This window comes from Paroedura picta, chromosome 3 (genome assembly GCF_049243985.1).
Source record: "Paroedura picta isolate Pp20150507F chromosome 3, Ppicta_v3.0, whole genome shotgun sequence".
NCBI classification, from domain to species: domain Eukaryota; kingdom Metazoa; phylum Chordata; class Lepidosauria; order Squamata; family Gekkonidae; genus Paroedura; species Paroedura picta.
Genome location: NC_135371.1, coordinates 38098301 through 38122983, shown reverse-complemented (window position 1 = coordinate 38122983; position 24683 = coordinate 38098301). Strand labels below are relative to the sequence as shown.

Sequence of the window (24683 nt, the reverse complement as noted above, 5' to 3'; positions counted from 1 at the left end):
ATGGTAGGCTGAGGGAAAAATATTGGTCCATGCATTAGGAAGTTGTTTAGTGAACTGTACTTGCATATATAAGTCTCATAGTTATTTATGTTAAATACCAATTCTTATTTCTAAAAATGCCCATCCTGAAATATCATCCTACGGGAAGGAAGTGCTTCAGTGTTTCAGTAAATTACACTAAGTGGCTTAATTTTGGTCAATCATGATTTCTTTCAAAATGCCTTCTGTATTAAAGGCAAACTTGAGTGCAGATTTTTGAAAAGACCACAGTATGCAACTCCAAGAGCTGACTGGCACTTAATGCTTGTGGATGGGTAATCTGCAGAGTGAGTCATAGATATGAAGGAGAGTGATGAAGGTTAGCTTGCTTTCTGCACTTTTTGGGGGTGGGTGGGTTTGGTAGTGTATTAATAGTACTCTGTGTGTGTGTGTGTGTGTGTGTGTGTTTCACAGTGTTCCTCTTTTGCAGGGTGGCATGTATGTGTTTCAACTCTTTGACTACTATGCAGCTAGTGGTGTATGCCTCTTGTGGGTTGCATTCTTTGAATGCATTGCTGTAGCCTGGGTTTACGGTAAGTAAGGTTATCAGTTATAATCTGATGCCATTCCTTGCAGGAAAGAGAAAGGCTGTTGCAGAACAATGCCAAAGCCACTAGGTAGCCTGGGAGGTGGGAGGCTAGATAGGAGAGACAAAAAAAGAAGAAAATGGCAGCATGCAAAGCAATTAGAATCCTACAGCCATTAGTAGGGTTGTTATCCTATTCTGCATTTCTGGAATTTAACCAGCAACATCACATCTCTTGGGACATGCTCTGCCTTGGCCTAAGATGGAGAGAGTTCACCACCATGCACAGTATGCCAGAGCTCTACTCCAGCTCAAATACACTGAGTTTCTGCTCTTTAATCTTCTGGGATTGGGTCACGGATTTGGAGGTTTGGCAGAGGCTCAGTTCCTGAAACTTGGTGGTATCAGAGAGGGAACATATTCTCCATGGCTGAGCTAAACCAATGCAGAACTTGGGAGGATTGGATGGCATGTTCACGGGAATGCACATTCTGGTGGGAGGGCAGTGTAGCTTTCCCTCTGGCCATTGGCGTGATCTCATAGCCAGTGAATTGCTCCATGAGATCAATACGTGGTCTCTGATTGACTGGCTTATATAGTAAAAGAGCAAAGAGGAGTCCTGTAAATGTTAAAATGTGCAGCAGCTGGTCAGAGGAACAACAGTTTTGAACACAAAAAAGGGTGTCTCTCCCCCCCCCCCCGTGTGATTGTTTTGTATCATTCAAAACCACACTTCAGATATTCAGTGCTGCTCTTGTTACAGGCCCTTCAGCCCCTGAAGGGAAGGAGGAATCTTTTATTGAGACTAACAAATCTGACTTATACTGTGTTTGAATTTTAGGCGCTGATAATATTTACGATGCCATCGAAGATATGATTGGTTATAGGCCTGGTCCATGGATGAAATGGAGCTGGATGATCATTACACCAGTTCTTTGCATGGTGGGTGTTGAAGTATTAATGTCTCTGTAGAAGTCATAAATTAATATTCATGTATATAAATTCATTTTCTACATTGGATCAGTGAAGGACTGTAAGGCAGCAGCATTGTAGGGATGCACTAGAATTGCACAGTTATTCAACGTTTAGAATCCAAAACATTCCTATAAGGTAGAAAGCAAGCAAGAATGTCTCAAAGCCTCCTTATTGGAAGATACAAAATCCAAAGGGAAAACCTTTTTGCACTTTAAAAAAAATTACAGGTTTATTGTGGCAGAGGTTTTTGTAGGCCGCACTCTATGAGTCAGTCTCAAGCCTTCAAGAATCTTATGGTGGGATAAATCTGCTAGACATTAAGACTCCTTTTGTTGATGGCAGGGTGTGCTGGTTATTACACTTATGCAGCATAGTGTTGCCTGAAGAAGAGGTAATAGTTATTACTTAAATGATAAAAATACTGCTCAGTTTGAAAAACAAATGAAAACAAGAATCAGGTACACAGCAGCTAAAACACAGAGGAGTTCCCCCCCCCCCAGGTTTAAAATCATTATATCAGAGTTCCTACACATCAAAGGCCCCTTTATCACACTTCACAGCTTTTTGTGTGCACATAGAAAGTCACGGTGCTGTCATTGGGATGAGGGGAAAAAACACCCTTGGCTCTTACTAGAATTACCATAAATGTAGCTGTTTGATCTGGGAAAGGAGCCTCAATCATACTGCCCACTGTGTCATGATGCTCTCTGCGTGACCTTGTACCCTGGCAGTCAAGGAGAGGACCATATACACTGCCCTGAACGGTAATAAAGACAAGTGGAGTAGAAGTGTAATAGACAATATGTCCTACTGTCAGCTAATTATTTTCAGTGTGTGTGTATAAGTGATAGATTAACATTGATGACATTGCTCACTCATACCACAAACACTGTCAGACTATAGTTCTTGTAACGTATCTTGAATCTGACATTTGTATTTTTGGTCTCTTTCCCCAGGGATGCTTTATCTTTTCTTTGGCCAAGTATACACCATTGACCTACAACAAGGTGTACATATATCCTGATTGGGCAATTGGCCTAGGCTGGGGTCTTGCTCTCTCTTCTATGATCTGCATCCCTCTTGTTATGGTCATCCGTATAATACAGTCAGATGGGTCTCTCATTGAGGTAAGTTTTTTGTTTTAAAGAAAATTCACAAGGATAGGGAACAGTGAAAAATAAACTTTGGCAAATGGTCATTTTCCATGCAGCTGTTATTTGTACTTTATTGCAGTCAAGGGAATTCAGCATGGTAGGGATATCAGAGTTCCAAAGGAACACCAGTAAATTAGAGAAATTGATTTCCATTTATTTATTATTTCAATTTATATCCCACCGCTATCAGGAATCATCTCACAGCAGGTTACAGTTATAAAAGATAAAACCCTACAAAGATTAAAAGTTAAAAAGTTAAAAATCCCAACCATAAACTGGCAAAGAAAAAGGAAGAAGAAAAAAACAAAGAGAAAATACCCATCCCCCCCCCCAGCTCAGGGAAAGCCTGGGGGTGCCCAACCATTACAGTACAGATTGTAGCTGTTCTTAGGTGTGGCAGATCCCCTAGATCACCTGTGCCCTCGCCTCAACCAAAGATCTGGCAGAAGAGCTCCATCTTTCAGGCCGTGCAGTACTGAGACAGTTCCAGCAGGGCCCTCAGCTCTTCTGGGGGCTCATTCCACCAGGTTGGGGTCAGGACCAAAAAGGCACTGGACCTGGTTGAGGCCAGAGAACCTCATGTGGGCCAGGAACCACCAACAAATCAGTACCCACAGAGTACAAGGCCCTGCGGGAGACTGAAGGCAATAGGTGGTCCCCCAGGCCATTAAGGGTCTTAAAGGTTAAAACCTTGAACAGTTGCAGCAACCGGGCTGCAACTGGCAACCAATGCAGGTGCCTCAGCGCAGGCTGGATATGGGCCCCCCCAAGGTGTTCCTGTAAGGACCCTAGCAGCTGCATTTTGCACCAGCTACAATTTCTGGGTCAAGGACAAGGGAAGGCCTACATAGAGAGTGTTACATGAGTCAATCCTAGAGGTGACCATAGCCTGGATTACCATGGCCAGGTGTTCTGGGGACAGGTAGGGCACTAGTTATCTTGCCTGGCGAAGATGGAAGAACGCCAGAAGGGCTACTCTTGTGACCTGCGCCTCCATTGAAAGGCACATGTGAAGGATCACACCCTGCCACTTCTGAGTCACCTTGGAAGTCATGTCATTGAATGAGGATGACAATTGTACCCCCCCCCGTAAGTTCCTCCTTCTGTGGCCTGTGATTTGCAAGTGTGCCCATAGAAGCACATCCCAGTTGTCTGAAGGCCTCCTCTTCTAACCTTCTTCCCTCCTTTTCTTCATAGCGGGTGAAAGCTGTCGCTGCCCCACGCGAAGTGAACCGATGGGCCAGGGAATCGGAAAGTGCTGTCCCATTCTATCCTGCCGCCGTGGCCAACGGGGGACTGATCAAGCCAACTCATATCATCGTGGAGACTATGATGTGAGCTCTCTCTATGAGAGGAAGACACCTGCTTTAAAACTGCCGTTTACTAACCATAGAATCTCTCATAGGACCAGGTTTACAGAGCTTTATATTTGCACTAGGTTTATTTTTATTTCTCACAGAGAAAGTTATTTTTTGTGTGTTTTTGGTTTTTATTTTTTAATATTTTGTAAAGTAAATCACAGCAAATGCCTCTCACTCTATTTAGAGGCAGAGTTTTCATATCAAATTAGGCACATTACAGGATTACTAGTCCCCCGTCCCCCCCATATAACATATCTAACTCCTATTCATCATTTCTGGCCACTTACGTTGATTTCCTTGCCAGCAACATACACAGGCGCACACACACACAAAGGAAAAAAAATGCATCTACAAATCTCAAATATCTTTAGGTGCTGGTATGGTTGGGAACAGGGTAAAGGTTTTAAAAGCAAATCTTTCAGTGAAGGGATTTGCTTTTTAAAAAAGATCGATAGCATGCATATGTCATTTTAAGAAACTGGTTTTCAAAGGTGTAGCATTATCCTCTTGTGGTGGGGAGACTTACAACAAGCAAAGGGTTCATGCATTTAGGCTTGTTGTGGTCCATGTCAGACTATACGTGTGTGTGTGTGTGTGTGGAATTGGAAAAGCAGCAATATAGGGTGTAAGGTGGGAGCAGTTATGAACCAAGGGAACAATTCAAGTGACAGCCATTTCTGAGTATAGCACATGTGTGAACTGTCTGTACAAGGCTAAGAGGCAGAATCATTCATGCTTTGGAGGCATATTTTCCCATTACTTCTCTGGGCCACTTTCTAGATCACACAAGTACTTTCCCAAGTCAGCCCTGTGCCTAACAATTGATCCCTGGAAGGGTTACGTGCATCAGTCTCTGAGAAACACAATCATACAGCGGAGTTGCTTCAAAAAAATGTTGGAAGACAAATGTTTCTCTGAAAAGCACCTGTATGTCTGGTTGCTTTCTGTGTTATGTTTTTAGACATGGGAGTGACTTGACAGATAACTCATGGCGGCATCGTGTCATGTGGAAAGTGACCCGCTTTTCATAGGCTCCTTGCTGTACTCAAGACAAACTGGTATTGACTTGAATTTTTTTAGAACACTAGAATGGTGTCAAAGAGCACATAAAAATGTTGAATTTACAAAGAAATGCTGCAAAAGTGCTGTGCAATTCTAAGTTGCTTAAAAGTCCCAAATTTGCCAAAATTTGTTGTTGTCAGGAAATGCAAAGGATTGTTGGGCACTGTGACGATACCAGCCAGGCCAGGTTGCTAATTTCCCAATGAGAACGCTGCTGGAACTGTTGCAGAGGAAGCTTTTGTAGCAAGGCAGATTCAGAAGAAAAGAGATGGTAGTAGCTCTTAAGTCGTGATCTTTAGAAGAGGAGACAGCACAAGGAGATGGACTGAGCTTCAGAGACGTTTTAGTTTGGATAAAAGTGCAGAAGTGCTTGAACAGGATTTCTATAGGTAAATTATATATTTAGAATGTTCCCACTTAACTCAGAAATAAGGATTTGTTTCTAGTAAACTCACCTCAAATTTTGCCAAGCCTGGGTTTTGTTTCTTTCTTTTGATTATCCTCGCATTCTGTGCTGGATAATGTTCTAATCCCTTCTGTATGGGCATTTTTCTTGGGAGGTGTCTCCTTCTGAGTGAGTATTGGTACTAACTATAATATTGGAAGTATTAGAATAAGCCAGAATTAGCTGTTTCCACTTATATATATATATATAAATAAATAATCTATTTCCAGTTTAGTCTGTCAGTGACAGACGTTATAGTATAAACTGGAGCCTAGCCAGTATTTAAACATTCCTAAACGCATACAAAAAAAACCCCAGCCACAGCACATTGGCTATGCACTAGCTTACTAAGTCATGTCATTTTTTAAAAAATATATATAATGGAAGGGACAGCTTCAAAATAAGGACCAAAGCATAGCGGCTCCAACTGTCTTGTTCAGCGGAGGTTTCCGTAGTTGGAGACTGCAGTTTGTTGCACGTTAGAGAGCTGCGCTTTCGGCAATGCAAGTAGGTGAGATCAGGGTGCTCTTGCTTTCCAGTGACCGTTCTACTATGAGATCTAGAATTCCAACACTGCCAGGGGGTAGCAGAGGATCATGTGGCATCCTCGACAAACCCCAGCCCAGTGGAAATTGTTGCCTGTCTTCAAGCCGAAAAACCTGTGAATATGTTAATCAGGAAAAGCAAGGCAGCTGAGAATAAGTTACCATTTCCCTTAATTTCTGCTAAGGCACCGGGGGTACCTAGAGGCTTCCAACTTAATTCAGTGAAATTTAGGTCACATGCTTAATCTTTCATTCATTTGATCTGGGACTAAGAGCTCATTGGGGAGTTAGAAAGAAAGTGAGGAACATCCTGCTTCTCTCAACTTGCCTAGTGCATGTTGCAGTGGTTTGTTAACAGTAATGAAAGGTGTTCAGAGTTTCCAAAGCAGCCAATGCACCAGGTAAACAAGCATGTCAACCAGGGTATGCTTTGAGAGGAACAAACCAGAAAATCTCAGCACTGTACTCGGAAAGTTCCAAGTAAGGCAGAGAAGACCCCATCCCCATATGGATAAGCTGTGCCATTAGAATCAGTTTGCTTCCATGTCAAGCGTGAAGAGGTTATTTATGCATGCACACCTTAAAAGATACTCTGGCTGTTTAGGCTTGACTGCAAAAGTAAAGCTTGGATTTGGGGGAAGAAGTTGTAAAATTGCCATGTAACACAACCAGATTCAGTCCCAGGTTTCTGTTCTGAGCACATTTTCCCATCACACAGTTTCTGGATAGTAGAATGTGGTAAATCTGAATGTCAGTAACAGATTCTGCCAAATTAAAGAGGAAGGGGTAGGGGTGGTAGGGAAACATTGTAAACAACTGTTTGTATTTTCTACTTATTTATGATTGTAAAAAAATCTGATTTTTTTTTTCTAAATTACTTTGTAGAACTTTGTGGCCTATTTTATCTGTCATTTGTAACTGAGAAGTTAAATATTCAGTATTGTGACTGTTGGTGAACTGGTTTGGATACTGGGGGTACGGGTGGGAGGGTGGAAGAGACTAAATGTTTATTCGAAGGAACACTTTCATTTTCCACAAACGATGATGCGGGGAGAGAGAGCACCTTTAATGCTTTGTGGGTTTCCTTCACTGGTTGGGCTGCAATCCAGAACTAGCAAGGCATACAGCCTCATCTACAATTAAAACCAGCAGAATATGCACTTGTTTGCAGAGCACTTGCAAGAGTTTTTCGAAACATGCATTCTGCTCTTAAGGAAATCTTTCTGACTGTCAACATTCATTCCTATTCTAATTGGACGGTAGCAATAATTTCATAACCAATGGTGTATATTCTACTCTTTCTACGAAGTAAATGTGCTGTGTTTATGCCTACTACTTACATCCTGTCCCAGGTCTCTGTATTTGGATTCTGGTCCACAAGGCAGAATAAGAATTGGAGCACAAACATTATTAAGTCCCAGCTGAACACTTGAATGTTTTGCTACTGGAGCAGCAACTGATGGGCAGCTTTTGTGAGGCGGGCCAGGGGCAGGTGGGGAGGGGGGGGTGAGGAGTAGCCGGAGGTCAGGCAAAGCAGTAGTGCTTTCAGCAGAAGGAAACCTGTGGTGAATGAGCACAGTAACTAGCACAACAGAGAGGGCAGCATTGCATAGAAACGAAGGACACAGCAGCCTGCTTAAAGAGAGATAGTGATATTCTACAATTTGACCCTAGCCATCATTTTTTGGAAGAAAATTGCATTGAATTCAGTTGGGGTTTTTTGGTTCATGTCAATTCAGTTGGGGTTTTTTGGTACATGCCCACACATCTCATTGATCTTCACTTAAAGGAGTAAGAAATATTTCTACTTTCTTTAAACTGTCAATCATCTGACAGGATACTGAGCGGAGGTCTACCTTGCTTTGCCGAGGAAGACTTCAGCTTGAAAGCATTTAGTTTATAATCTCCTCCTCTCTTTACTATTGCATGCCGTCATTTCTCCAATCTTGTGGTTGCTGCCAACGAAGGACTTCATGCAAATCCAAGGTGATTTCCATGTCGCCTTGAGTAAAGGGTGTAGGCTCAGAACTGTACAGAGAAGAACAAACTTTTCATAATGGTAGCACTCCAAGAGAGGGAGAAGTCTGCATTTGTGTAGCTCTTAAAAATAGTAATCAAGACCCAGAATCAAACTAGGTTTTCTTTGCTAGAGGAGAAGAGTATAAAGTAAAGCACCTCTTTCCAGGCAAGGCAAGGCGGTTCCTTTTCAGAGAAGAAATTGATGCCACCAAATTGATGTTCCAAGTGGGAACCAAAGTCAGGCAGAAGTCCCTGGCCAGGCCACCTTACTAGCACATAATGGGCCAACTCTTCCACCATCAATTGCTGAAAACTCCCTGGTCTGCTCACCACTGAGGCTCAGCCTTCCCTCAGGTAGAACTCAGGTTTTCATTTAGGATTATTGATACCACTTCAATCAAGAAAGCTTTGGAAGTCACCAGGGCATGACCATCAGGATCCTGTACTAAACTATTGAAACCTAGAATGCAGACCATATATAGGTATGCTAATGGCTTGGCAGGAAGAATGCTGCAGAAGAGTAAGCCTGGCCAGCAACTAGTTTTGCCTGCTGTGCTCTCTGTTAAGTAGGACCCGATAAGATAGTTTTAAAACGGGGGGGGGGGGGGAGAGAGAAGCCGCCCACCTGATTGGTTCCCAAAAGGCTGACTAATAGTAACAGGGAAGCAGTGCAGAAGCTGACATTTCGATGCTGACTCTAGTAGCGTGTTTGTGTACCTTGTTTTAAATAAGGAGAAGGCAGGTTGGAGGATGAGGGTAAGAGAACAAAACAGCAGGCTGAGAGTGTTAATGAATGTCTCCCCCTCTATCCCCCCGGCAGTCTGTGCAGTGCTCTGGTAACCTGTGTTATTGTAATAGAATGTTTGCTGCTGCTGTATTACTGCTGTTGCAATGTTGAAAAGAAGGCCTCTCCAGGGGCTTCACGGTTATAAGTAGTGCAGACAGACCTCTTTATTCTGCTGAAAATATGGGTGAACATTTTTAAATTATTGCTTAAATTCACACTCGTGACTACAGTCTGTAGTAAATAGGTGCGTGGATTTGAGAGGACGTGAGATGGTCCTCCTTTTAAATAAATTTTTAAAGTAATTTTTAAAAAGACATTTTAGACCTGTTGTCCTTTGTCATCATTATTGTTCCAATAAGGAATATTTGTATAGGATTAAAAATTTGGAATGTACCCTTGAAAATTAGGTTTTTTTGTGTGTAAACAGTAAATGTTTGTATTTTGCAGTTTTATCTGTTTTGCTTTTTAGAAAAAGAAAATGTACATTGATATTTTAAAGTCATTTTTTTGCTTTTTTAGATGAGTTTGTAATCATCACAAACAAAAATAAAATCCTTTCCTCTACAGTATGGGCTGTTTTTCATTCCTGAGAGTCATAAGAGATACATGATTTAAGAAACAGCTGTTTTAGGATATATAAGTAAAGCTGGACCACCTCTTATTTTATGGATGTTACTACTTCACTGACATTCATAAAACATAGAGCAGATTTGAGTAGTATCCCTCATTTTGTAGAGCACTAGGTGGGGTCAGACAAAGGTTCCATCTAGTCCAGCATCCTGTTTTGCACAGTGGCCAACTGCCCGTCAACATCAGGTCTGTTCTGGGAAAAGAAGAATAAGTTGATCCATAATTTTATCAATGTATGCCTATCCTCATCTCCCACCCCCATCCCAGTCATCCTTTCTGTTCAACTTTTTGTTGCAAAGAAGGTACTGTCTTGTGACCTTCTGGTGCCCTTCACTTTTTCCAGTTCTGTGATATCAGCCTTGATTCCAGATAATTTACGAACAATATACATCACCTCTGGGGACACCATTGCTTACATCCATTGTGAAAATACCCATGTATCCCTGCCCTCTACTTCTAGTTTAACCAGTTGTTAGTCCACATGATAACTTGGCCTGGTCCTATGACTATTACGTTTACTCACATATCAAAAACATTTTGCAAATTCTTAATGTGTGCCAGCTTAACTTTATCCACATGCTTATTAACACTACTGAAACATAACAAAAGCTTGGACAGGGCAGGACTTCCGAAAAATCAGTCTGGAGCAGACTTTCTCAACTTTTTTACCATTGAGAACCCCCTGTCACATTCTTCAGGCTTTGAGAAACCCCAGTAGAGTGAACGTGCAGAATATGGTTGGGAAGCATAGCTATGAACATGCCCACTTGGTGTCCCTCCCCTTCCCACTCCCTCCAGGCCCACCATTGGCTATTTGGGGAATTGGGGGAGCGGTCAATGTGACCATATATCCTTCCAGGGGCATCAAGAAAACCCAAATTTCATGAAACCCTGGTTGAGAAAGCCTGGTCTAGTCTGCATTAGGCTATTTTCACATCCAGAAAAACGTTGCTTTGCCTTTGCAGGCATCCCTTGTTCATGAAAGGTCACTGCTCATTCTACCGGGCATCTTCCACAGCTTTTCTCCAAAGAAACCTGCAGAGCTGCTGCTACATGGTCATCAGCTTCCATGTTTATGAAGCACTACTCTTTAGACATAAATTCCAAACATGAATCAACAGTGGGAAAAACAGTCCTTTCAAACTTACTAACCTGTGAGTGACACACTCTTTGCCTGGATAAACGAGTTTGCGATACTCCCAGTGTAGGATTGAGCAGATGACTCAAAGATGAAAAAAGGCTTGTATGTTTGCACAGCTTGTGTTTATCAAGAGGCTTTTGAGCAGGCACAGTAGTCTCCCTTCTGTGAGCTCACAGTGATTTTTTTAAAATTGATGACTTTAAAGTGATTACAGAAAAATGAGGGAATGGGTTGATCTCCAGCCCAAACCATGTGGTAGTTTTGGCGGGAAAGCTCAGTCTCATAGCTTGGAGGGTCAAAATTCAGAAGGCTCTGGAAGACAAGTTTTGAAACATTTTCTTGGATGCTGGCCTGCTCCTGGACAGTCCAGTGTGTGCCTGTAAGGAGGAATCTTGATGAATGTTACAGGATCCTTCGGAATTGTAGCTCATCTCCAGGCGACAGAGACCAGTTCCCCTGGAGAAAACGTCTTGGGAGGGTGGACCGCATAGCAGTATACTCCACTGAGGGCCCTCTGTGCCCCAAATCCTGCCCATTCACGGCCCCACCACCAAAATCTCCAGTATTTCCCAACCCAGAGCTGGCAACCCTATACAGGTAAGTGCAACCCTATTAAGCACACTTGGTCTCTTCTACACAACCCTCTAAAAGAAGTCATTAGAAAGTAATTAAATCACTCAAAACATTTTACCCCAGGACACTCCCTTTATCAAGTACTTTAGTCAACCATGTCAAAGTCTGCTGAGAGGTCCAGTTATAATACTAGCAAAGTGGCATAACCCTCATCGGCCTTTATTTCCTGACCCAAAGCTGGCAACTCTTCTGCTGCCTGGCAATGATATGGGGTGAACTTTGTGTGGGGGTTATAACAAATCAGTTCCTCTAATCCAGGTCAGTGTTTCAGATTGCTCTAGTCCAGGACTCAGCACAGGTCCAGTGTAGAGCTTCACTGAGACCCTTATATATTCAAAAGGTGTGTGTGTGTGTGTGTGGGGGGGAGACAGAGCAGTTATCTCCGAATTCAGTCCCATCTACAAGAGCCAGTTTGGTGTAGTGGATTTCTTATCTGGCGAGCCATGCTTGATTCCCCACTCCCCCACATGCAGCCAGCTGGGTGACCTTTGGTTCACCACAACACTGATAAAGCTGTTCTGACCGAGCAGGAATATCAGGGCTCCCTCAGCCTCACCCATCTCACAGGGTGTCTGTTGTGGGGAGAGGAAAGGGAAGGTGACTGTAAGCCACTTTAAGACCCTTTCAGGTAGAGAAAACTTCCTCTTCCTCACAAGGTGTGTGTTGAGGGGAGAGGAAGGCTAATAAGAGAACAACTAACACAATATGGGAATTACCCACCTCCCCCCCCCCACACACACATTTTATCCTCACAGCTACCTTTGGAGGCAAGTTAGGCTGAAAGGCAAAGCTCAGTATCACTGCATGCACTTTGTTGCTGAGGGAAGATTTGAACCCTCCAGCTACCCAAACCCATTGAATATGTCACCTGTCCTCTCACACAATATTTTTCTTGGTTTCCTTTCATAGCTTTTTATATACAAGAGGCATTTTGTAGCTAATGGTTGCCATAACCATTTTGTTACACAAAGTAAACGGTAGAGCAGGTATATCAATCCAACCCTTTTATGAACAGTGACCCTCTCAAAGGAGAGCAATTTACCTTGGCTGGATGCTGAATCCACATTTGCCACATATTGTTGACAAGCACTTTTGCAGTTCATAGAAAAACCTCAGATCTGCCTTTAAAAAGAGACAGAATTGGCTACCAGGTGCCAAACCTCTAATGGTCTTTGTTTTGCTAAAAATTCATACCGAGGAGAGAGTCCAAAGATCACAGATAAGAGTTGCCTGATGGAATATAGTCTTCCCTGCTGAACATTAATCAGAAGAAGGAAGGTAGGGAGAATAAAAAAGACTTTCTGTGTGCACACATGGCTTTGGTGCATATACGCACATAATTTTTGTAGTTTCTGCTTTTACTGGCCTTTATGTTACTGAATCTGAGCAATTAATCCCATAGCTATAGCAAGATTAGATATCTTTACTTCAGCATTTTGGGTTATTTCACTTTTATCCATTCCTATGAGGATTCTGTCACATGTCCAGCAGTGGCAGTTATAACTACTGGGGTATTTCAAAGGATGTCTATCATGGCAAAGATGCTTCCAATACCATTTTTGGTAAGGGAATGTGGTAGCGCCCCCTATAGGAGCTAAACTAGAAACGACTTTCTGTGGCTGGCCTGCGTTTGAGCAGTCCCAGTGTGGGGCTGCACCACAAGACACAAGACAATGAACACTCATAACTGAAGACCTTGCTTAAGCTAGGTGCCATACCACCAATCTTCCTACTCTGGTTGAAACTCCTGTGGTTAATTCTTTCCAAAGCTGGTGTGAGGAGGTACAGAGAGAGATTGGGAGAGAGAGAGATCAAATGAACAAACAGTTCTATTCCCTGAACTTCTACAACACAGTCTGAGAGTTCAGAAATCTTTTGTTTAGGAAAGAATTCTAGAAAGCAAAGAGGGATGTGGACAGAAAAATAATTCTCCAGGCAGCTTTCTGCCCTCTTGGGAATCTCTTCTCCATTCTCTCGTTTTTAATGCCTGCTTAGCAGAAACAGAGGAAAAACACCTGGCAGCTTTCTGTTCCCTCAATGGGTTTGATGCACAGAGATCGGGGGCCCTCCTATAGATGCAGCGGTAGCAAATTCTATCTGTGCCCTCTTCCTCTCCCCCCCTCCTTAGATATTTAGGGTACTGTTAGCGTTGGGATGAGTTTAAATTGAATGAATGAATGATGAATGAATGAATGAATGAATGAATGAATTGAATAGAGATGACTCTCTGGATATCCCTCCTGTTCACCTAAAGAATTCACACAGATACATAATTTATGGTGAAAAAACTAAACAAGATGTGCCAGTGTCTTTGCTCTGGAGGTGGAAAACATAAAAATGATCAGGGAAAGCCAAAGGACATTGTGACAGACCCACACAGACAGGACCCTAAAGGGAGCTATAGAGGATCTAGGAGTCCCCGGTGGGAGAGGGCATTCCTGAAGGAGCAGGTCGGAGTGGCCTTGGAGGGCTCTAGGGGGGAGAATTCCAAAAAGGGCAGTTAGAGTTAGGGAGTGAGAATTAGGAAGTTAGAAAGAGAGAGAGACTTGGTATTGGGAAGAGGTCTGAGGAGGAGGCTTGGTGGAAGAGAGAGAATTAGGAGAGCCTCTGGGACAATCAAGGTAATATTTCTCACAAAGGCCGGGGGGGGGGCATGGTGGCCTCAGCACTCACAGGCAATACAGGCTACTCATAGGCTTAAGGAGAGCCCAAGACTCTGACAGAACAGACGGTTGAATCTGAAAGCTTATATATAGTTCTTAGTGAAACAAGCGTACAGTGTGATTTATATGCATTAGATCAGCAGTCCGCAACCTTTTTCTTGTTGCAGCTTGCCACCAAGGGATAGGGAGAGAGGGCGACCCGGGGGCGCCGCGCATGCGCGGCAGCCCTATGCAAATGCGCATGTGCGGGGGCGCAAACGTGCATGCGTGGCAGCTCTGCGCATGCATGTTTGCGCCCAGCGGCGTGCTGGTGGCCACGCTTCACTCTCCCTGCCCCCCCGATTTGTGGCCAATTTGCTTGCGGCCTGGCAAGCTTCTCACTGCGGGGGGGGGAGCAGGGAGAGGGAGCCGCGGCCCGTTGCCGATGCTGTCACGGACCGGCACCGGGCCGCAGACCAGGGGTTGATGACCCCCGTATTATTTATATGACATAACTGCCTATAACAAGATCTATGAACTTATTTCTAAACCTTTATGTTCAACAGTTTAATATGCTCAAGAGTCACAACAGTTCCCTTCTTCCCAGAGACAACAGCACCCAGGGATGGGAAAGAATCGCTCTCAATTATACTGAGAAAATATCTTTCCTAAATAGAGAGAATGTTACAGATGTCAAAAGTTATTTACCGTATATACTCGCATATAAGCCGAGGCACCTAATTTTACCACAAAATCTGGGCAAACTTATTGACTCGCATATAAGCCGAGGGTGGGAAATGCAGCAGCTACTGGTAAATTTACAGGGTTGCCTAAGTGCTTAATCCATGCTCCATCATCACAGGCTCTTCCATCCAGCCTCTGCCTCCCCCAACAAATACAGAAAAGTCAAGAGGATGAATAGCTGCTGGTTTTTGCACCCCACTTTTCACTAACCAAAGGAGTCTCAAAGCAGGTTACAATTGCCTTCCCTTCCTCTCTTGATGCCAGACACCCTGAGAGAGGACTGACAGAACTGCTCTGTGAGAACAACTCTGGCAGGAGAACCAAACAGTGCCCCCCAGGCCAGCAAACCAGAGCAGAACAACAGTACCCGAAGTTGGCAACCTACTACAAGTACAACAGCTACCAAACAGGGAGAATGGACTACTCTAACTACAGCTATTGTGCCCCCCCCAGAACATAACACTGAAAGAACTGTAAAACTGAACACTGAAAGAACTGTAAAAATCAACTTTTAAAAGAAACACAACCCCAAGAAGAAAAGGCAAACAATGCCGCCCCTCAAAAGAAGAAAGAAACACTAGGAGAAAGATACAGTAAATCCCAAAGCACCCCCAAAACTTACCCCACCCACAGAAACCAAAAGAAAAGTTTGGAAGAAGTGATTAGGAAAAGAAGGGGGGGGGGAAGATCAGAGTCCCTCAGTCTAACCATTGATGTCCTACAAGCTGCCAGAGCAAGCTCAGCTGCCAGAGCAAGAAGGCAATGCTACGATTGGCTGGCTGGGAGCAACAAGCTCAGCTTTCAAAACCTTTGCAGAAGGCAATGCTACGATTGGCTGGCTGGGAGCAGGCCATTATTTCAATTATCTATATACCTGCGCATAAGCCGAGGAGGGCTTTTTCAGTGTGAAATACTGTGCTGAAAAAACTCAGTTTATAAGTGTGCGTGTACACGAATGCTCATGATAATTACTGATCAAAGGGAATAAGATTAGCAATAGTGGCATCCCCCCTCTTCCTTCTGTCTAAAGAACATTACTTTGTGATGGAAGATGAAAGGCTAGTTAGAAAAACTTTTGCCTACCATGAATTGCAGTTTTAAGGGGTCAGCAGCACAAAATTGTAATTTGTTTTTACACAAATCTCTACATTTTACCACATACCCAGACAACACAATGTGCTCACAACTTTGGCCCTCATGCCATCTGAATAGGATGGTAAAATATTCAGGATGCAGGAAACTCACAACTACCTGCCCACCCACAATTACCCCAATTCCAAGCCCAGATAACCCCCTCCCCCCAAAAAAAGAACAGCATCCCTGGCCAAAGTGGTGATTGGCATTACCCTAGGAATGCAAGAAAGAGCCACAAGAGCCAAGTTCAGGCAAAATCCCTTCTTTCTTCCCACCCACTTACAATCTTTCTAAATTCACAGAATCAGCATTTCTAGCTTCTGCTTAAAACTTTCAAAGAAGGAGAGCCTACCACCTCCCAAGGAAGTCTGTTCTAATGAGGAACTGCTCTGTCAGGAGTAGGGTTGGGCGCTTCAGCCTCTGAAGTGGCCATTCATGCCTAAAGCAGCCGGCACTTATGCTTCCCCTCCCGCCCTATGGCACTGGCTGCTTTGGGCGTGAACAGCCGCTTAGTCTGGAACTTCATCCAGGTGTTTACCCAAAAATTATTTTGAATTAATTTCATCCCATTGGTTCTGGCCTGACCCTCTGGGAAAACAGACACCAAGTCTGCTCCATCCTCTTCAGGGGTAGTCAACCTGTGGTCCTCCAGATGTTCATGGACTACAATTCCCATGAGCCCCTGTCAGCCTTTGCTGGCAGGGGCTCATGGGAATTGTAGTCCATGGACATCTGGAGGACCACAGGTTGACTACCCCTGCTCTATGTGACAAGCCTCCAAGCTCTTGAAGATGGCTGCCATATCACCTCTTAGTTGTCTTCTCTCGAGGCTAAACAGACCAAGCTCCCCCAGCCTTTCCTCATATGTCTTGGTCCCCAAACCCCTCACCATTTTTGTTGCCCTCCTCTGGATGCGCTCCAGTTTATCTACATCCTTGTTCAATTGAGTTGCCTGAAACTGAACACAGAACTCTTAAGTGAGGTCTAACCAGATTAGAGCACAGCGATACCATCACCTCCCGTATTCTGGACACTATGCTGCTTTTGATACAGCCCCAAATCCCATTTGTCTTTTTAGACACTGTGTCATACTGCTGACTCATGTTCAGTGTATGGACTACTATGATCCCTAGATTCTTGTTGCGCATACTACTGCCAAGACAGGTCTCTGTAATGAAGCACTTGCTTTTTCTACCTAAATGCAGAAGCACCTTACCAAAACTTGTGGCAGGGTATGAGCTTTCGTGAGTCACTTCTCACTTCCTCAAATATCTGAAGTGACTAATGAAATCTCATATCATGCCACAAACCTGTTCCAATTCTTATCTATTGCTGCAGACAGACTTTAAGGTGCTACTGGACTTTTGCTCTAGTTTATCAGATAGTTCTGCAGTGCAGGCAAAGAAATATGCATCGCTCATGCACACTCTCATTGGCAAAGTGGGTTTGTGTAGCTCTGAGCCACAGTAAAAAAACACAATAATTTCCATTTAGTAATGCCATCTTGTTCAAGCTGAATATTTGCAATGGAATTTCCAACGGCACTTAAGAATACATATCATGCTGCAATATGAAGCACTAAAGAATGCTCATTAAGTTCAATTGGACTAGATTCCTAGGACCATTAAAATCAATGGCGTCCTTGAAGCATGCTTCCTTTGACTAGATTACTCCTCAGTAACCATTTGGGTCCTGTGGCATCTCAAACCGGATTCTAGGACATGTTTCTGATATCTGTCAGATAGAAATATGGCCTTAGGCAGCAGCGATCGAAAAGCAAGCAGATGCAGACCATACAGACACACAGTTTAGATTCAAGCTTTGGCAGAACGCAAGACATCTGTTTCATTTATTTTTATTTAATTAAAAAAATCAAAGGAATTGCAATACCATTTAAATACATAGATTTACAAATATGTCCAAAACAGGACTAAAATATTCTTTGAATATTGTGCTTTCATAGATACATAAGAAAATCCGCATATAAAAATACTTTACAAGGAATACACTCTAATATATAGATAAAAATACACATTTAAGTAATGCATTTCATTTTCATATCATTCAAAATGCATAGGAAGGGATACAAGGACCAATTTTTTTTTAAAGCCTTATTAAAAGTCTTCATTAAAAACCTATTCGAAGCCACGTTCGAGCTTCTGCCGTTTTGAGAATATTGCATATAAAACCCCCTTTTCTGCTCAACTGCCAATGCTCTGCAGTTTTCTTTTTATGGCACGTTATCTAGGTTATGGCAGCAATGGTATGGAATATTGCATACGTTGCAAAGAGAATGGCTACAACTAGAGACAGCCCCTTGGGACTCCATGCACATCTTGAGGGATCTTCTTGGCCCAAGAAGTGTAAGGGGGAGTGGGGAAGTAGACACAATCACAGCTTGGCCTGGGAACTGCTCTTGGCTTAGCCTTAATTGAACAGAGAAGGTTTCTAACCTGTACCAAAACATGGCTCCTTAAGATGCATCACACTGTACAAAAAAAGGAAAGAAAAACCCTGTACTGAGTGAGTACAAAGGAACAGAGGTCACGTCCTCAGATCAAGAAAGTACTCAGATTCCCAAGCAGGGTCCATCAGAAATCACTGCAGTAAAGTACTGTTCCACATACATACCGTGGCACAGGCAACTGTCCTGGCCAGAAAAAGATTTGCAAGACAATCTTCTGCCATGAAGCAAGACATAAACAGGAAGAGATCACAGCCTCACTTTCATTCAAACCCTTTTGCTGCAGGCAGATCATTCAACTGCATGTGAATTCACACCCATTTATCACTTCCCAGGGGAAAGGTTGGAGGAGGAAGATGCAGGGAACGGGGCACAGGGTCACAAAGTGTGCTTACTGGCCACAGCGAAGGTAACAACTGAGAACAGGGCTGATGCTTGGAGTGGCTACAAGAGTGTCAAACCTCATCATCATCATGTGATAAAAACGTGTACTTCCATGGAGGGCACACGGGGGGACACAATATCGATCGAGCACAGGATGTCTTTCATGCCAACAGTGACAAGGGGGTACAAGGCTTACTTATGTCCATCCACAAGGAACAGATTAGGGGCACAGTGTGTGCACAGGACGGACCTGGTGGCCCTGGGCAGCTATTCACCAATATGCTGTGTTCTATATCAAGTGCCTTCTAAAAAAATGTAGGAAAGAAACTATGTCTTTAGCCATACAGTGGCACAGGTGCTTCAGTTTTGTCCCAAAGATCAAGTGCGTGAAGTGGAGGGAGAGATTTTTAAGTGTCAGAATGCTGACAATCGGCTTATGTTTATTTATTTTTTAACTGAAACCATAGGAAGTGAAATCTGCTCTTGGTTTTAAGGAAAATTCATTGTTGCACCGTGAGAAAGTGATGGTGACAGAGTGAATTTGGAGAAGGTATTCAAGGTTCTTGCAATTGTTTAAGAAAAGGCCATGGGAGAGTGCAGGGGGGTCTTTCACAGAAACAAGGGGGTTATTTTAAAATTCTACTGTACATGATTCAACAAAGCAAACGACAACAACAAAAATAGCACCATGTGTCCAAGCCCTTCAGATTGGGGCAAAGAGATGGCCCATTTCCTATTAGCCCATGCACTGGAGAAGCTCTGGCAGACCACAAGTGATGGACTGGAGAAAGATGTTCTCCCGACAGGTGAGATGCACTGGATGCTGCATTCTGTGGCCAGCAGCACATTCCATCATTTGCATTAGCCAAAGGCAAAGTTCTTCACTGGAACATCAAGGCCAAGCCTGATAGGCTTCAAGACATGGCTAGCTGGATACCCACTTCATCATGGCAAGTTACGCTACAAAGAGTAACCACAAATACTAGTGCAAAAGAAAAACAGAAAACTGGAAAAAAACCCAAAACAAACAAAGCACGAGACATCCAGAAGCTCCTTCGTAGAGCCTCAAGAACAGCTGACAACAAGGCCTCATTCAGAGTGTCTGCATGTTGGCCTTGACCTCCACACCAACAGATGACTGGCCAGACAGATTTCCATGGTCATCTAACCGGGCATTGGCAGCAAAGGCTAGGGGGTTTCGGCTGATTACTAGGTCCAGTTTGTCTCCCGCCTCAGATATCAGAGGAACAGCCAAACAGCAATCAAAGTCTCTCGTTCGGATGCGATTGACCTGAAGGGATGGATGGAAAATTTATATTTTTGGGGGGGAGGAGACAGAGTCAACTGGAACTAATTAAACAATGGTGCCATTTTCCTTTACCAACTTGGAATGCAAGACAAAAGATAGCCTGTCATAGACTGCAATTCTGGATCCTATTACATGACACCATACAGTTATATACAATTATACATTGCATATATGTTACAATTGTTTTGGCTTTTGCATATCATATTTAAGGGTGGAATACTTCATTTCTTGAAACCATTTTTCTTTTTCTTATAACCAGTAAAGCTGTAGCCACCCTATTAACCCCAAACTGGCTATAATTCTGCTTGTCAGCCAGGAAGCAGTACAGATTTCTAAGGAATTGGGAGTTGGGGTGGGACAGACATCTCATGGCTTGTCATTTGCGCTGCCTAATAGATGCATTTTGTTCTATTGATTGCTCTGATCTACACTGTAGAATCCACCTTGAGCCAAGGTAAGAAAGGTGCTCTGCAAAGTAAACAAATCCTTGCCGTAGGATAAATGGTGCGGAATGCAGACTTGGTGAATGAGGCCATCTCAGTTGGCAGGTTAGATCTCAGTTCTGTTGAGAATAAGTCAATACGTAGAAAAAATGTTCAGAAGTAGCAAAGACTGGAGATTTCTTTGTCTATTTCACCATCCAACCTTCCAAGCAAGATAGTTTCAGGACAGTCCCTTTATTTTTGCAAGATGTAAAAAACAAAGAGGACATTCCAAGAAAATGGCATGCTTGCAATCAAGTCAGAAGCCTCACGTAATCTTTTTTGGGGGTATTCCCAACCCCACTTCCCTGAAGAATCAAAGGCTATTATAATGCCACTTCTTCGGCACCCAGATCAGGATTACCACTTACTTAATCCGAATGAATTTATTTCCCTTTATCATTTGGAAATATGTGAACAATTGCCCACAGCTCAATACTTTCTCCTACACTGCTTGAACAGAAGCCATGCGATGGTCAATTTTACCAGCTTCAAGTACGGCAAGAAAAGAGTGTACGTATTTCAACTAAATAATTGACTACAATTAGGGGTGTCTCACGTGCCTCTCTCTCTTGCCTCCCCCTTGGACTTCGTATTTGGGGGAATACTGACGCTTGCACAGGCGGGGACAGTGCCAGCATCCAGCAGCAGTGTGGCTGACAGCCTAATTAATTTTGGGGGTGGGAGGGGGGGAATTTCTTTCTTTTTGCTGGCCTTTTACTAGAGGCTGGGAAAGAATGAGTGCGCAGCTAGTCAGCTGGCTATGAACTGAAACAAGCACAGACAAAGCTTCCCGAAGTGTAGCCAGACTTTCTGTTGCAGACCCTCCATGTGTGGATTGTCACACAGCCAATGAAGCTTTGTAAATGCTGAAAAGCAAAGAGAAATTGAAGGGGAATTCCAATACTTCTCTCTAACATAATAAAAATGATTGCTGTTCAGGAGTGGGAAGTTTGGATTTTTCACCTGTGAAATCGTAGAACTGAGAATGCATGCCAAAGGGGACAGCTGAAGGTGCCAACCATACAGGGATTAATTGTGCTTGGGTGTGTGTCAGTGTAAGGTTTTATACCTCCTTCCATATCCTTAATCTCTTGACAGCTTAAACCCTTGATGGCTCAACAGATGCTTACCCTAGATGCTTTAGGCTGCTCCTGCATTGAGCAGAGGGGTTGACTCAATGGCCTATCTGGCCCCTTCCAGCTCTATGATTCTATTAATACATTGGGCTGAATCGAACACTATGTTTCCATAGGAGTAGGCACACCTTTATCATCTCCACCCTCCCACCAGCACAGATGCTAGAAATTGCCCTTGAAATCCCGCTCCTGGAGGAAAGGGACCCCCCCATCCCACCCCAGGAACAGGGATTCTTTTGGGCTGCCCTCCGGGGAATGGTAGAGGACAGGAAGGCCTGGAGGATCATTGTCCATGGGGTCGCGATGGGTCGGACACGACTTCGCACATAACAACAGGAAGAGAGAATTGAGAAAGTTGCAATCTATAGGCAGAAATCCTTGAGCCCACAGAAATGTGGCAATGGATCTACCCCATTATCTTATGATACTGCCATAGCTTACTCAAAAGCTAATCCAGGCCTTGTTGGTAAATAGTGCATGATACTATACATTGCTAAAATACATCCATTCCAATTACTTAAAACTATTCCCACCGCTTGCATCAATTACCTGAAGGACTCTGTCATAAGGCTTGAGGCCACACTGGTCGGCTGGCCCTTCTGGACGGATCATGTTAATGTAGACGCCTTTTTCTAGCAAGCCATCTGAGACGCTGAACCCAAAGTCTTCTGTCTCTGGATCCTTGTAGATAGTCATCTACAAGAAAAGACAAGTCTAATGCATTCCAGCCGATAGAAAGTAAGGGGAAAATGTGACATGAAGCTTTATGATACGATAAAGTTCATCTCATTGTGAAGTTCTTTTTACTGACTTTGGGCAAAGTGGTAATTTTAGGGGGGGGGGTGACAACATGTGGTACAGGGAATAAAGTGTCAAGTGAGGACTAGAGGGAAACCTATTTCATTGCTTTAAGAGCACCAGGCTCAGTTTCCCTATGTTTATTAACACAGTAAAGTGATCCCAAGACAGTTTTTTTCTTCTTCTTGGTGATCACATGGCAGTTATTCTTTATGAATGTGTTCTCACAGCTGTTCTTTCTGGCAAAAAGTTTGAACTTCACTATATCCCCCAAAGGTTAACAACAAATGCTACCAACTGGAGACACATTCATATGTTCTATGCAACAAAGAGGAAGCAAAAATTAAAAGTGACTGTGGTAACCAGACATTAAGCCAAGTATGCCCATGAGCACGGATTCCCTAGCTAGCTGCACGCATACAAAAATAAATTTAAAAAATTAATCCAGTTCTTCAGACTCACGAACACATGAAGCTGCCTTACACTGAATCAGATCATTGGACCATCAGTGTTGCCTACACAGACTGGGTTTCACCTCCCGCCTGGTCCTCTTAACAGGAGTCGCGGGGGATTATATCTGGGACCTTCTGCATACAAAGCAGAGGCTCTTCTCCTGAGTCACAGACCTTTGTAAGAAGGTAGCGGTTTTAGTCAGCATGTTTACAATTAAGCTTCTCTTTAAAAATAGTGTGAAAGCAGATATCTAATCTTAAAGAAACTATCAGAGACTGCTGTATCACATTCCAGAGCAAACTCGCTGTGAAATGCCTTCAGCACTGTTTTGAGATCCGTTTGTTTTACAATTTCTGTAGTCCAAACCCAATTCATTACTTATTGGATGGCTCATCCTGTGGATTGTACATATTTTACATTATGTAATCTGCCTTGAGTCACAGCAGCAGCAGCTCATTTTTAACTCCCACAATACTAGCACTTGGAGGCATCCAATTAAGTTGGTGGGCAACTGATCCAGGACAGAAGGTGGCCATGAGCATAGAGGGCCTCAAAAGGAGGTTAAGCAGATTCATGGATGAAGGGCCATCAATGGCTACTAGGTATGCTCAACCTCCATATGCAGAGGCAAGAAACCTCTGAAATCCAGTACTAGGAGGCAACATCAAGGGAAAGCCTTAGCCTTTGTGCCCTGGTTGTTGGGTCTCCAGAACAACTGTTTGGCCGCTGTATGAAACAGAATGTTGGACCAGATGGATGACTAGTCTGACCCAACTGGGCTCTTATGAAGTTCTTTCAGTCCCCAGACACTTTGTTGGAGAGGCTAGTGCTACAGTAAGCATTCCTATGTACCTGGGATATTGGATTATTTATTATTTATTTATTATATTTATATATACCGTTCTCCCAGAGGCTCATACCTCTTTACTCTTAGTCACAATTAAATAGTTTTGATAACTGTGTCACCTTTGTATTTGTATTAAATCAAGCATCTCAGCAAGCAGCCGCTGTTAGCCATCTGAGGATGCATTTGGAACAAAATTCACTTTCTCATGTTAGAAATTACCTACAGCCTATAAAGGAACCCATTCTTAATGCATACCTTGTGCAGTTCAAGAGGAGTGGGAGACATGATTTCCTGAATCTCTTCCTTAACCATCTTGATTTCCAAATTCCTCTCATTTTTCTTGGTAGGAGTGACATTGTTGTGGCCCTGCCCTTCCCCTGAGCTCTTGGAATTCCCTTTCCTTGATGGGCTCAATCCTGACTGGTTCACAGAGTTCACGAGCAATTTGCCCCCATCAAGACCCAGATTATGCACACTCCCAGTCATGATGGACGCCTGCAGGAAAAATGAAATAAAATCAAATTAGCAATGTGAACTCTGTGAAGAAGCAGAGCTTGTGAGGTCCAGCTTTAGGAGAAGGCAGGTTTCAAATCTCCTGCCCTGTAGTATTGAGCATGCTTAAAAAACGGTGGATATTGCATCTCTCTTAGTAACGTTTCCCCCCTCAACTTCCAAGAAGTTGGAAAGACCAGCAGAGAAAGTTAGAAATAGAAGTATCAATACACCTGTTTACTACAAATGATGACCTGCCATTTGGCTTGGGGTTGGTGCTGCAGGATTGTATCTGGGTAGATGAGAAATGTCAGCCTTCACAAGGATTTACTACACCTTCCTTCTTCTTTTTTAAATGGCACAAGATCTCTTTTGCAAAGGCAGTCTTTGGGTTTTTCTGATCAAGGAGAATTGTGTGGGAGGAGACTTTATTTTATCGTTTCTCTCCCCTTGTTGCTTTTTACTGGAAAAAGTCACA

General features: G+C 43.3%; 2 protein-coding genes across 15 annotated transcripts in view; one reads left to right on the top strand and one right to left on the bottom strand.

The window, feature by feature from the left end:
• The window catches only part of SLC6A6 (solute carrier family 6 member 6), a 58582-nt gene extending 49103 nt beyond the window's left edge, over positions 1 to 9479 (top strand). For all 7 annotated transcript variants that reach the window (XM_077325352.1, XM_077325351.1, XM_077325347.1 and 4 more), the window contains 4 exons: positions 470 to 572; positions 1407 to 1507; positions 2497 to 2667; positions 3892 to 9479. In XM_077325352.1, coding sequence (XP_077181467.1) covers positions 470 to 572; positions 1407 to 1507; positions 2497 to 2667; positions 3892 to 4032 — 516 coding nt within the window. In that variant the 3' untranslated portion in view covers positions 4033 to 9479. The remainder of the gene's footprint in view (positions 1 to 469; positions 573 to 1406; positions 1508 to 2496; positions 2668 to 3891) is intronic.
• An 8195-nt stretch (positions 9480 to 17674) lies between these two features.
• The window catches only part of GRIP2 (glutamate receptor interacting protein 2), a 496366-nt gene continuing 489357 nt past the window's right edge, over positions 17675 to 24683 (bottom strand). For 7 of the 8 annotated variants that reach the window (XM_077325341.1, XM_077325343.1, XM_077325334.1 and 4 more), the window contains exons 22-24: positions 23969 to 24208; positions 22165 to 22311; positions 17676 to 19976 (exon numbers count right to left, since the gene is read on the bottom strand). In XM_077325341.1, the coding sequence (XP_077181456.1) occupies positions 19779 to 19976; positions 22165 to 22311; positions 23969 to 24208 (585 nt within the window). In that variant the 3' untranslated portion in view covers positions 17676 to 19778. Of the gene's footprint in view, positions 19977 to 22164; positions 22312 to 23968; positions 24209 to 24683 lie in introns of all 8 variants that reach the window. The other variant, XM_077325337.1, reaches the window with a different exon arrangement.